This window comes from Hemicordylus capensis, chromosome 6 (assembly GCF_027244095.1).
Source record: "Hemicordylus capensis ecotype Gifberg chromosome 6, rHemCap1.1.pri, whole genome shotgun sequence".
NCBI classification, from domain to species: Eukaryota; Metazoa; Chordata; class Lepidosauria; order Squamata; family Cordylidae; genus Hemicordylus; species Hemicordylus capensis.
Genome location: NC_069662.1, coordinates 49,368,570 through 49,381,211, shown reverse-complemented (window position 1 = coordinate 49,381,211; position 12,642 = coordinate 49,368,570). Strand labels below are relative to the sequence as shown.

At 45.8% G+C, this 12,642-nt stretch overlaps 1 protein-coding gene across 7 annotated transcripts in view; it reads right to left on the bottom strand.

The window, feature by feature from the left end:
- Positions 1–12,642, bottom strand: part of CACNB1 (calcium voltage-gated channel auxiliary subunit beta 1) — an 80,226-nt gene that overhangs the window by 29,393 nt on the left and 38,191 nt on the right. For all 7 annotated transcript variants that reach the window (XM_053263261.1, XM_053263254.1, XM_053263258.1 and 4 more), the window contains one exon: positions 5,388–5,507. Coding sequence is in view for 6 of the 7 variants with exons in the window: in XM_053263254.1 (XP_053119229.1) it covers positions 5,388–5,507 (120 nt within the window). In the remaining variant the exon portion in view is untranslated. The remainder of the gene's footprint in view (positions 1–5,387; positions 5,508–12,642) is intronic.

Sequence of the window (12,642 nt, the reverse complement as noted above, 5' to 3'; positions counted from 1 at the left end):
GCGCCCTCCAGATGAAATAATAAAGTTCCGACAGAAATAGGTCTGGGCTGGATAAGGGAATCAAATACCAAGACACATGCAGATGTCAAATACAAGCTCTTCCTAGGAGAGAGGAAGTGATCCAAACAGAATTTCACAATAGACGCCTTACTATGGATTCCATCATAGGAGAGATACAAAAGGAGAGATGGCAATCTACTTGCTAATCCGTTTCAGCCTTTTAAAGCTTTTACTTGGTTTGAAAACCTGTCAATTTTAAAGCCTGCCAGACATTACACCATAAGAATAGTCCTAAATAATTCACATAATGGGAGTAGTGTTGCAATTCAGCTATGTAAGCAGGTGTTCTATAGTATTATTATGTAGGTAGGCTTCCAGTGCCACCAAGAGCAGAGCTGGATAAATACAGGTTGCTTACTTGTAACTGTTGTTCTTTCCTCTGTGCAGTTACATGTGTGGGGTGCTCCACACCTGTGAAGAGTAGAATGGAACATTCAAGGGCTCCAGCCAGGGAACTGGCACTCAAGTCCCTTCGAAAATAGCCTTGTACTTGGCTCCAGATAGGGCAAGCACCTTTCCACTCAGTTCCTTCAGAATGCATGAAGCATTCCAGAAAAAGTGGTAGGATGCCAGCAGCCTGGGAAGGAGGGCAAGTTATGTGATTGCCCAAATTATCACTCAAAAACCTCATCAATTTCAGGTAAGTAACATGTCTGTCTTCTTCATGTTCTCTATGAAATTCTGCCTATGAATGACTGATAAGTTAATGAACCTAAAGGGAGGAGCTGATGTCTTCAGGACAACAAAGTGTGCAACACAGTTTGGCCAAAGGCTGACTCCATCCTATCAGATATGCCATGATGGGCATCATGTCTGATGAAATTAAATGGTGTGGACCATGTACCACCTTGCACAAATCAGGAAGTGGAAATCCCCACAGAAAGCTGGAGGAGCTAGTCAAAGCCTTGGTGGACAGAGGTTTGACCCTTCTAATATGGGCCATTTCGCAATTAAACAGTACTTTGATTGTCAAGATGACCCATTGAGACAACTATTGTGAGAACACACTTTCCAGGGGGGCTACTTTTGTGACATTCGGAGATTCTGAGAAGAATATGGGGAAGAGTAATGCCCTGACAGAGATGGCCTTCCAATATTGTCTTTAGGAGGAAAGCTAAATTAGGGTGAAGAACCACATTGCCCAGATATATATGAGAGGAAGGGAGCGTCAAAGACGTGTTTTGAACTCTGTTCAAAACAGAGTTTCCTGGTTCTTCAGGAGAAGATGTTGAGGCTCGACACATCAGCGGGCTTAGTTTGCTCTCCCTGCAGACTATCAGTCCAGCTGTGCACACAACTACCGGCTCCATCACAGAGCCTGCGGGGGCTGCACGGATAGGGGGCCACCTGGCCCCCAGAAGTCCCAGGATGCCCTTGAAAGTGCATGGGGGATTCTGCGGAGACCCCTGAGGCTGGGAGGAGGCTTGTAGCCTCCCGGTTGGGGGTCTACTTGTGTGTCACTACGTACCACGGTGGCACACAATAAAAAAACCAAGGTTAATGAAGCACTCGCTCCGTTAACCTTGTTGAAGGGGAGGGGGAATTAGGCGGGCAAGTCGCCGTGGAATCACCAGGCTCGTCCGCAAGCCCGGTGGTCCCAACGATCACTAGAGAGCAGGCTAGGCTCTCTTCGCCTGCTTTCTAGTGATCATGGGAATAGGCTCAATGGCTATTACCAGAAACACAGTTTTAAGAAAGACAATTAGGGTATTCTTACGATCAGTGGAAAGCAGGCTAAGAGAGCTTAGTCCACTTCCCACGGATCGTGGGAACCACCAGGCTAGCGAGCGCTCCGCTAACCCGGGTTTTTTGGTCGTGTATTGCCACGGCGCAGCTCTGCACCACAGCAACACACAAGGAGACCTCCGGCTTGGGGGTCTTTCCAGCATGGAACTTCCGGAGGCCACGCGGCCTCCAATCCCGAAGTCCGGTCACCCAGGGCTGCATTTTGCTTGTGTGTGGGGAGAACGGGTTCAGCCCGCTCTCCCTGCTAACCCCATCACAGCAAGTCTCACTGATTTCACAAACTGAAGAAACCATCTGGGCTATGGGGAAATTTTATTTATTTATTTGGTTTCTATACCGCCCTTCCAAAAAATGGCTCAGGGAGGTTTACACAGAGAACTAATAAATAAATAAGATGGATCCCTGTCCCCAAAGGGCTCACAATCTAAAAATAAACATAAGACAGACACCAGCAACAGTCACTGGTGGTACTGTGCTGGGGGTGGATTGGGCCAGTTACTCTCCCCCTGCTAAATAAAGAGAATCATCACATTAAAAGGTGCCAAGTTAGCAGGGGAAACAGTGAAATGGAAACGTCTTTCAAATCAACTGATGCAAATCAAATCATTGTGCCTTTTTTCTCCTTGGGTTTCTCGAGATATGTGCAGATCAATACACATCTCTTCTTGAGAGGAAGAAGCTCAAACGCCAGTTCCTTGGCTGGAGATCCAGAATGCTCTGAAGCTACTCTGCACAGATGCAGAACCCACAAATAGGACTGCAGAGGGATCACAGAGATGAATGGTATAAAAAGGGACCGTCTGATCTGAATATACCTTTACTAGGATCCAGCTAAAAGACACAAAGCCTTGAGCAGTTGTTTGAGTGTTCCTGAACTCTTCATTAGATGGGATGTTATGCAAAGCACAAGGGGTGTGGTGAAGAAAAAAGCTGGGAATGGTGTAAGAGCCCCAAAGGCTGCAGTTTATAACCATCTTAAAATGGAATGCAGGAGAAGTCACATGGATTTAATTTTAGCTTGTTGCTCACAACAAAAACAGTATATTTTGGTTGGTTCTAATAAAGGTCTAACCAAATCCAAGATCCATTTAGATTTTTTTCTAATGGACTAACACAACTACCTATGATTTCAGAATAAAAAGAAGACATTCTTGTATGAAAGCTGTCTTGAATTCTGACCATGGCTACTGGGCTTAGGTCTTCAGTTCAGTTACAAAGTTGTTGCCAGCATGGCAACTGGGCATCTGTTCTGAGGCCCTTACTACACCACTGTCTAATAAGGATGTGAGGATTTGATACAAGGAGCTTTCCTGGCAAAGCATCACACCCTTAATTTTGTACTGTTCATATGCTCCTTATGTGCAGGACACCACTGCCAACATGTGTACATCAGGAAGATCCTGTTCAGGAAAGTTATGTGAAGTTATGTGACTGGCCCAGAATTCTCCTTGGCTATTTTTTTTAAGAGAAGAAGTCAGTCTCTCTCAGATGTGCAGTGTAATCCTGAAAAAGCAGGACGACAGGTGCCCCCTTTACGTGACCAAGTATTTCAAGAGTATTTATTTATTTATTTATTATTTTATTTTATTTTTAACATTTATATCCCGCTCTTCCTCCAAGGAGCCCAGAGCGGTGTACTACATACTTGAGTTTTTCTTTCACAACAACCCTGTGAAGTAGGTTAGGCTGAGAGAGAAGTGACTGGCCCAGAGTCACCCAGCTAGTTTCAAGGCTGAAGGGGGATTTGAACTCGGGTCTCCCCGGTCCTAGTCCAGCACTCTAACCACTACACAATGCTGGCTCAGTAAAGAGTAGGGAGATGCACTCCTTTTTAAGGAGAGGTTCCTTTTTAAGGAGAGGTTCATATTCCAGCTCCCTCTTCACTGTAACACCTATCTCAAGTGAGAATAGGATTAGGACTGGGTTAAGAGCTTGTGAATCTGAAGTCCCTGTTTGTGTGAATGTGGCCCTTAATGTGAAAATGAGTTGTGTAGAGAAGAGTGGAAGGAACCAGTGTTCCCTCTAACAGGGATTCCCAGATGCAGGGGTGTATCTAGGGTAGGGCAGGCAGGGCACCACTTGAAGGGGGCACCATTTTTTTTAATTAAAAAGTTTTTTTTAAATGGCCGCCAAAAACAAAATGGCCACCGTGCATGCTCAAATGGCCTCTGTGAGGCCTGGCATGGCCTAGGGCCTCACAGAGGCCATTTGAGCATACACGGTGGCCACTTTGTTTTCAGTGGCCATTTTTTAAAAACAAAATTTATTTTAAAAAATGGCCATCGCACATGCTCAAATGGTTCCTGCGAGGCCCTAGAGCCCAGAGGGGGGAGGGGGAACCTTTGCAGACCCCCCCGGCCTTTAGGAAGCCCCCCCAAGGGGCTACAGGTACAGTACATTTTTTTAAAAAAACATTTAATATAATATAAGTCACTGTACACATATTTAGTTTGGCACTATGTACAGAGAATCAGGGCTTGTGAATACTGAGCTGAAGCTTATGAGCTAGGATTGAATTCATTTGCTCTTACTTTGCTTCTTGTGATAAGTGAGTTAAATGTGATGTCTTAATAATATGGCTATTAATGGTGAGTTTGTCTTTGAATCAGTGTGAAATCCTTAGTATTAAGGCCCACTGGGAGTTTCTTGCTCTCTTTCTCTCATTTTAACTGTCTTTCTGAAATACTAGAATATATTCCAAGCAGTGACACAGTTTACTCTGCATATCCTTTAATTATTTTCAGAGTATCTGGGAAAAGTCAAATTCTCCATTTATTTTTAAAACTTATATAATAGTGATGCTACAACACATACAGGTAGTAGAAAATTAGACAGGCACTTCTGTTTAGTTTTCCAAGTAGACCTCCACATAGTATTTGGGTATTTCATGAGCACCAGCATACTGAAATTTGTAGTTTTCCAGCATTTTTTGGTCTGGCTACGTCCACTGCTAAATTTTTTTTTTAATATTAAAAGATTAATGAGCTTGACTTGTATTTTTGAGCTGATATTATGGTAAAGTTATCTGAAAGATGGGTGTCAGATGTTTGGACAGGGGGCGCAATTTCAGTGCTTGCCCTAGGCGCTATTTTCTCTAGATACGCCTCTGCCAGATGTTGTTGATGACAACTCCCATAATCCCCAAGCAAAAGCCATTGCAGGTGGGGATTCTGGGAGTTGTAGTCAACAATATCTGGGAATCCCTGTTAGAGAGAACACTGGAAGAACACTGGAAGGAACTGTAGATTCTGAAGGACAGGATTCCAAAATCATTTTGTGGGCTATGCCAGCAGATGCCACAGAAGCAACTAGCTTGTTCGGTTTCCTCACAATCACATTAGTAATTGCCTAATGTAAGTAAAACATAGTGTCTACTTTCCTCACTCACATTCTAGAAGGTATTTAATTTGAATAAGGTGGGAAGTTCTGGTCCTCTCTTCCCACTCACTGGAGCCCTTGGAGGGATGCAGAATGGACCCTGCTCTTGCCTCACATCCTGAAGTCAGACATACAGGTGGCCTTTTGTAGGATGCAGTGCTCTGAAAGCCCCAGCCCCAGTTCCCTGGGGTGCCTCTGGTTACCTTTGCTTTCTCCAGCTGTGCCAGGGCTTGACGTTCTGCTTCCTTATGCAGAGCTTCACGGTCTTCTTCCAGTGACACATCTGAGTCAGATGGGCGACTGGTATAGGACTCGGCAGAACCCTGAGGAGAGGTGAGAGGAGGAGAGAAGAGAGGTGAGAGAGGGGACCATACAGGGTCAAATCAGCTAAGGGGCTCTCTCAACCAAGGCCTCTTGTGGCCTCCAGATAAAGCCCTTTGGGAATCCAGGCAGGTATAAATTCTGTCTGACCCAACACTCCTCGCCTGCCTGTCTGTGGTGGCATCTACTCCATCCTGGCTTACTGTGCTATTCCTGAGCAGCATAAGCAGAGGCACCAAGACAGTGCCGGAAGGGAATCCCATCTGCTGCTATAAAACTACAAAGTGCCAACATCATCTGTCCTGCTATAAGACTGGTGATTGCTCCTTGCCTATAGGACACACACCAGAGCAACAAGCAGAACCCAGGAATTCTGACTCTTACTCCCCACTAACAACCCTAACAGGACGCTTTGCAGCACTCACGGCAGACCTGCCACAGGAGGTGTAGTCAGTTTCCATGGGAGTGTCTTGGACTCCTGCTTGACCTGCCCCCTCCCAAGAGCGTATCTTGACTGGACCAAAAAACCAAGGCCAACCCCCATCAATCCCATCCAATCAGTGCAATACCAGAGTCTGAAAATGTATGGTAGCTTTGGACACCACAGGGAGTGTCACTGGTTGGATGCCTTGCACACCTGACTGGCAGCACTTCTTGAGAATGCCCAAAGGAAAACAGGCAAAAGCTGCCTCTGAGCCAGAACATCGGAACATAGGAAGCTGCCATATACTGAGTCAGACCATTGGTCTATCTAGCTCAGTATTGTCTTCACAGACTGGCCAATGCACATCCAACGCACAAGATTCACTCTCCAGACTTTACGAAGAAGCTCTGCAAAGTCAGATGCTTTGACCACTTGTACATCTTTGACCACTTGTACATCTGCTTCCAGTAGCATCTGACGCTGCTCTTAATTACACTAAAAAGAGCAACTGAGCAGCTGTTTTCATGACTCAGGGCTAAACTAAACAATACGCCTATTTCACGATTGTCACCTGTGTGTTTGATTTTTCTAACATAAATAGGATGTGGTGGGTTCCCATTCTGGATCAGGCCCATGGTGGAGGCTTTAACCCTTTACCCCTATTGTAGTCCAAATCTGGATTCTCCCCGCCCTCCGTAGCAGTTATTTGTCCCAGGAGAAAAGCTCTTACTGGCGCTAATAGGAGCTTTTCTACTAGGGCAAATAGCAGCAGCAGGAGGCCTGATCCTGATTGCAGGGCCCATGCATGCTATTAGTGCCATAGGTATATCATTTAGTTTGATCTTGTAAGATTCACCATAATGATGAAAGCTTGTGATTTACACACACCCACTTACCCACCCACCCCTTTGTTGACTAATAGAGCAGTCTCCCTTAAGGGATCTTCGAATGAGAACCACAGAAACCTGATTGGCCATAATTCCCTGAAATATGTATCCATATTGGGAGACTGAAGTCTTTGTGCAGTAACTGTATGAAGCAGCCCTAATGAGCCAAAGGCCAATGTGGAGTCCAAATGAACAATCCCTCCTGATCTAAGTGCTGTGAAGTTACTTGGGGACCTCCCTTTCCATCTCTTGTGCTTCAATTTGCAGCGTTTTGCTCTTTTTCTCAAGCTTCATCCTTCACTTTCCTTTCCTTTAGGTTTCGTTTTCTCAGCCCATTGCCTACTCTACACACTTTCTTCAGCCTCCTAGCCTCTGGGCTTCCTATCTCTTGGCTTCCCTATGACATAGGACCTCTTTCCAGCCCTCAGCCTCTCACTGTGTGAGGTTTTAATCCCAACCAAACTGGCAACCCTTCTCTTCCCTCACAGAAGCTGGAGTGCAAACTGCCCAGTTCCCGGACCAAGCCACCAGAGATGTTCAGCCAATTCATTGTTATTATCATTAAGCATATTTATACATCACTTTTCAACAACAACAAAGTTCTCAAAGTGGTTTACATAGCAAAAGGAATGAGAAGGTGATTCCCTGAGCTTAAAAGGTTCACAAACTTAAACACACACACACACACACACACACATAACACACAACACACAACACACCAGCATCAGCCACTGACTAGAGGGATGCTATCCTGGGGATGAACAGGGATAGTTGCTCTCTCCCTGCTAAATACAAGAGAGTTGTCACTTTAAATGGTGCCTCTTTGACCATTTACCAGAGATGATTACGGTATGTGATAGCAGGATGTTACAACCTCTCAAATAACTAGCCTGGAGGTTTTTCACACCCACCTTTTCATTTGCATCTCCTCCGGAATGGAGGTTTGTGTTCACATATGGCCAGATTTACTCCGAAGTCCCTGCAAACAATCGGGGAGCACTTCACACACAACTTGTGTTTTTCATTGTGTGTTAGAGTGTAGCCCAATTTATTGCTAGGAAATTTAGGACTAGCAAATGGAAGTATTTTTTCACACAACGCATAATCAACTTGTGGAATTCTCTGCCATGAGATGTGGTGACAGCCAACAACCTGGATGACTTTAAGAGGGGCTTGGATAACTTCATGGAGGAGAGGTCTATCAACGGCTACTAGTCGGAGGGCTATAGGCCACCTCCAGCCTAAAAGGCAGGATGCCTCTGAGTATCAGTTGCAGGGGAGTAACAGCAGGAGAGTGGGCATGCCCTCAACTCCTGCTGTGGGCTTCCAGTGGCATCTGGTGGGCCACTGTGTGAAACAGGATGCTGGACGAGATGGGCCTTGGGCCTGATCCAGCAGGGCTGTTCTTATGTTCTTTTATCCAGGGTAAAAAAAATCCACATTTTGTGTCAGGGGGTTTTTTTGGGGTTTTTTTGGCAACTTCGAACTCGTGGTAAAGCTTCGCAGTAAATCTGTAGTAAAGGCTGCTGTCTGAAAATGCCCAAGCCTGGGAAACCACTCCCAGGACCATTATCTTCCTAACACTCATCTAGTCTTCAGCACAGAGCATGGCTACAGGCCCTGTGCACAGGGTTCTCTCTCCTTTCTGTAAAAGGAGTGCGAAAGCCACATGTGCAGTCGGCATGGCGCACAGTCTTGTGCAAACACAGCTCAGCACAATGGTGGCTGTATGCACAGTTTTCCCACTGCAGCAGTAGAGGCTTGCCTTCATTTCTAGAAGCGACATGTTTCTGTTACAGGCATCTGGGCCAGTGGCTACGAGGATATCACGCAACTAGTTCTAGACGCTCATACCAAGAAGAAGCTGCTGGGCTTTATCAGTGGTACAGAACATTGAACGTACGGCTCTGTCATAAGAGGTGAGAAAATGTAACGCAGGAGTGTCTGTTTTCATGAGAAGACCTGCTGTGACATCCAATCTGCTTCCATAAGATGTTTGTCCTACATATTTGCCCTGGGAAACAGATGCATGCATATTACTCTTTCCATATGACATTGCCTTGCAGTTTAAGACATAAGATATTTGAAGGTCTCAGTCCAAAAAAAAAAAAAAAAAAAGGCACCTTGTTTACTTGCTTGGCTTTTAGTGCTTTGTTCTGTGTCAGCCAAGGAGTGTGGGAAATTGCCAGCTAGATGTAGCAGAAACAAGTGACAACTGGGGACAAAAGTCCCCTTCAGGTGAAAGATGCAAAGATGGGCATCAAAACTTTCTATCAAATGTGAAGTAAAACAAAACTGTATGGAGAACTCTTTAAGACAAGGGCTCATTTAGAGGAATTAGTTCAGAGGCGTTTGAATGTCTACTCGTGAGGCGGCTTTTTGGCACTGAAGGTTTCTATCTTATCTTCTTTATGTATTGTTTATTTTTCTACGTAAACTGCTTTGAGAACATTGGTTGAAGAGTGGTATATAAAATATTCGTAGTAGTATGTGGAAGGGCCGGACTGGGGGCACTGAGGGGGCAGTGGAATGTATGTGGGGAGGGTGCCGGGTTTTGTGCAGAATGGGTAATTAAGGGTGAGAGTCGAGGTGCAAGGGGTGGGGTGTACCGGGTGGGGAGGGGCGGGGATGGCGCACCGGGAATATGCCCTGTTGCCCTGTAGGGCAGTCCGAGCCTGCTTCTCATGACCAATCGGAAGGAGAGAAAGTGGGGCTCTCTGGACAGGGAGAGGGGGAAAGGAGAGCCGGGCAGCTGGCATGCAGAGAGCCCAGTGAGTGCGGCAGGGCGCACCCGTTGGAAGGCACACCGGGAAAATGCCCTGCTGCCCACTGGGCCAGTCTGAGCCCTTAAGGCTTAAAGGCAGTGCATTTTCTAAGATTTACTGCCGCATGGTGGCCTAGTAAGCGTAAGAGAGCAGGAAGAGCCCAAACACAGGTCTGATAACGTTCGAACCAGCCAGGGTGGCTTCTAGTTATACAAGCACTCCCATGCCAGAATGGTATTGTAAGTGCAGGGAGAAGCACTTGGACTCAGGGACTAACATACCTAAAGCAGAGTGCATACAAGTTGCATAGATGTTACCCAAGTGTAAGCCCATGATTTCCAGTGGGCTTACCCATGCACAACTATTTGCATATATTTTGTGTTTGCATATATATATATTTATAAACACGCGCGCGCATCCCCCCCCCCACTACTGAGCTAACATACTGGCCTTGTGCAGTATACCAGCCACAGGTTTTTTTAAAAATCAAATCAAACTTTGTCAAGTTCACAAGAAGCCATTGGACAAACAGTGGGCTAGGGAACAGTCACCTACTGCCAGCCATGTCACAAGCATTATCCAGTAAGGGCTTACAGCCTCAGGCATACCACATTTTGCTAAGGCTGGTATTTCTATGGCAGAATTTGAACCTTCTTATAAGAAAAGTACCTGTCTGTTGGCAGATTTGGCTTATTTTAAGCCAAATTTTGGGTTACGGCCCATTTGACCCACGAGTATACCCCTTAGGTTCTGGCAGCACCCGCCCCCTCAAAGTAAGAAACACTTTGAAACTATTATTATTATTATTATTATTATTATTATTATTATTATTAATTTACATTTTATATCCCGCTCTTCCTCCAAGGAGCCCAGAGCAGTGTACTACATACTTATGTTTCTCCTCACAACAACCCTGTGAAGTAGGTTAGGCTGAGAGAGAAGTGACTGGCCCAGAGTCACCCAGCTAGTTTTATGGCTGAATGAGGATTTGAACTCGGGTCTCCCTGGTCCTAGTCCAGGACTCTAACCACTACACCACACTGGCTCTTATGTGTATATCACATTGCAGTAAATTCCACAAAATTATTTCCACACACAGTTCTGTATCAGTAAAACCGTGCTAATTATCATGATACCCCCACCCACACCTCAGCCTCAGAGAGAAGTAAAAGAACGGCCTCTTATCATAAAACGACCCAATTGTATTCTTGCTTCTCTACTACCCAGTCTTAAGCAAGGCCAGATGAACCTTATTTTCAAGAAGAGCACCTTAGATTGCAATTTTAGTTTAGCAAAACAGGTAATTTTCCATTGTTGCCATATTCTTAGCCAAGGTGACACAGCCAGTACACTCAGATCTTTTCATAACCACGGAATACACACAGAGTCTGTGCAGTGTTTACTTGTAGCGGCCAAAGTTATAATCTTCCTTCTTAACAAACCCATAAAAATTGCCCGATGGTAGAGTTGCCAGGTTTTCTATTGATCTGTAACTGGCCACTACTTGATTCGACTTCATATCTCCTCCCCCCAAAATGTCTGCCTGCTGATGGATAGCTTGCTAAGGCTCCAAGAGAGACTAAGTCCCCTACCTGTTCCTTGACTGGGGTGAGAGTGAGGGGCTGAAATGTCACAGTTAATTAGCAGCCCACCTACAGGGCTAGTAGGAGAAGCTAGGCTCGTTGCAAAAGCTGAGCTGAAGCCCACCAGCAGGGGAGCCAGAGCCTCACAGGCACCTGCCAGTCAATGTTGCAGGTGGGGCGGGAGCTCATCTTTAGCCCCATTTGATGCAGACAACTTCTCAGGATTAAACGGAAATCAAGCAAGATCTCTCCACCCGAAGCCGACTGCTTTTTAAATATGTGTCTAGATCCAGGGGAATGCAACCCATTAACTAAGCCACTAATTAGTTGCTATGGGATCTCTATGCCTCCTAGCTGTGAAATGTGCAAAAGCAAAGCAGTTCTCATCAAACCCGATTCTCAACATAAAAGGAAGGCAAAGCCAGGAAGGCATGCTGCAGCTCTCCCCAAACCTATTGCTGCTATTGAGAAGGCTGAGCAAAGATCCAAAGAAAGAAACACTTTCCATGCCATTGTTCTAAACGGCAAGAGAGACCGGGAAAGAATCAGGAAGGAGAACCGCAGCACATGGAAAGGAGGCGCCTGCAACTGGACAAGCACTGGGCAATAACAGCCAGGGGTAAATGGGACCAACCTAAAAGCAGTGCCTCACTAGTCCAAACCCAGCCAGCAGTGGGCGACGCTGAGCAAAAGTAGCAGCTTGCTTTTCACCTCTCTCTGTGCCTCCCCCCCCCCCCCAATGCTCACACATAAGCTTCCACCCTCCAATTTTACTCCAAAGGGAAAGTCAAAATGGTGGTAGGCAGCTTTGATGAACCAGAAGAGAAAGAGAAATGAACCAGCTTTGATGAACTCAGAGAGAAAGTCTGTGAGCCAGTCAGTGTAAAACACACAAGATCCAGACCTGGAAAGGGGGTGCGTGTCAGATGGATATTAGTATGACAACCTCAGAATGATGGCCTCCAACACGAGGAGTTAAGGAAAGGTTGGGGTTGGGACAGCTTCATCCACCACAAAGAATACAAATTCCTACCTACCCTGTACATAAATGATGGAGTTTCAGGAGGCAAGACCAGCACCTCTAGCAATTTGGAGGTGGTTGTGCCAGGTAAGACATCACCCTGGACTGAAACCAGTAGCAAACAGTCAAAGATGCTACAGAACCTTTTCCTGATTTTTCTGACAAAGAGGATATTTGAGGAAGGGCCACAGCTCAGTGGTAACGTATGCTTTGCATACAGAAGTCCCCGGTACAATCACTCACAGCTTGCGATGAAAGGGTCTCCATTAGTGCTGGAAAGAGCCCTATCTACATCCTTGGAGAGCTGCTGCCAGTCAGAGTAGGCAATACTGGGCTGAATGGACCAATAGTCTGACTCAGTATCAGGTGCCTTCATGAAAAGATGGGGCCAAAAGCAGCCTCACAACGCAGAGTGATGGAGATGGGCAGGAACAGTGGTGATGGTCCCAAAGTGCTG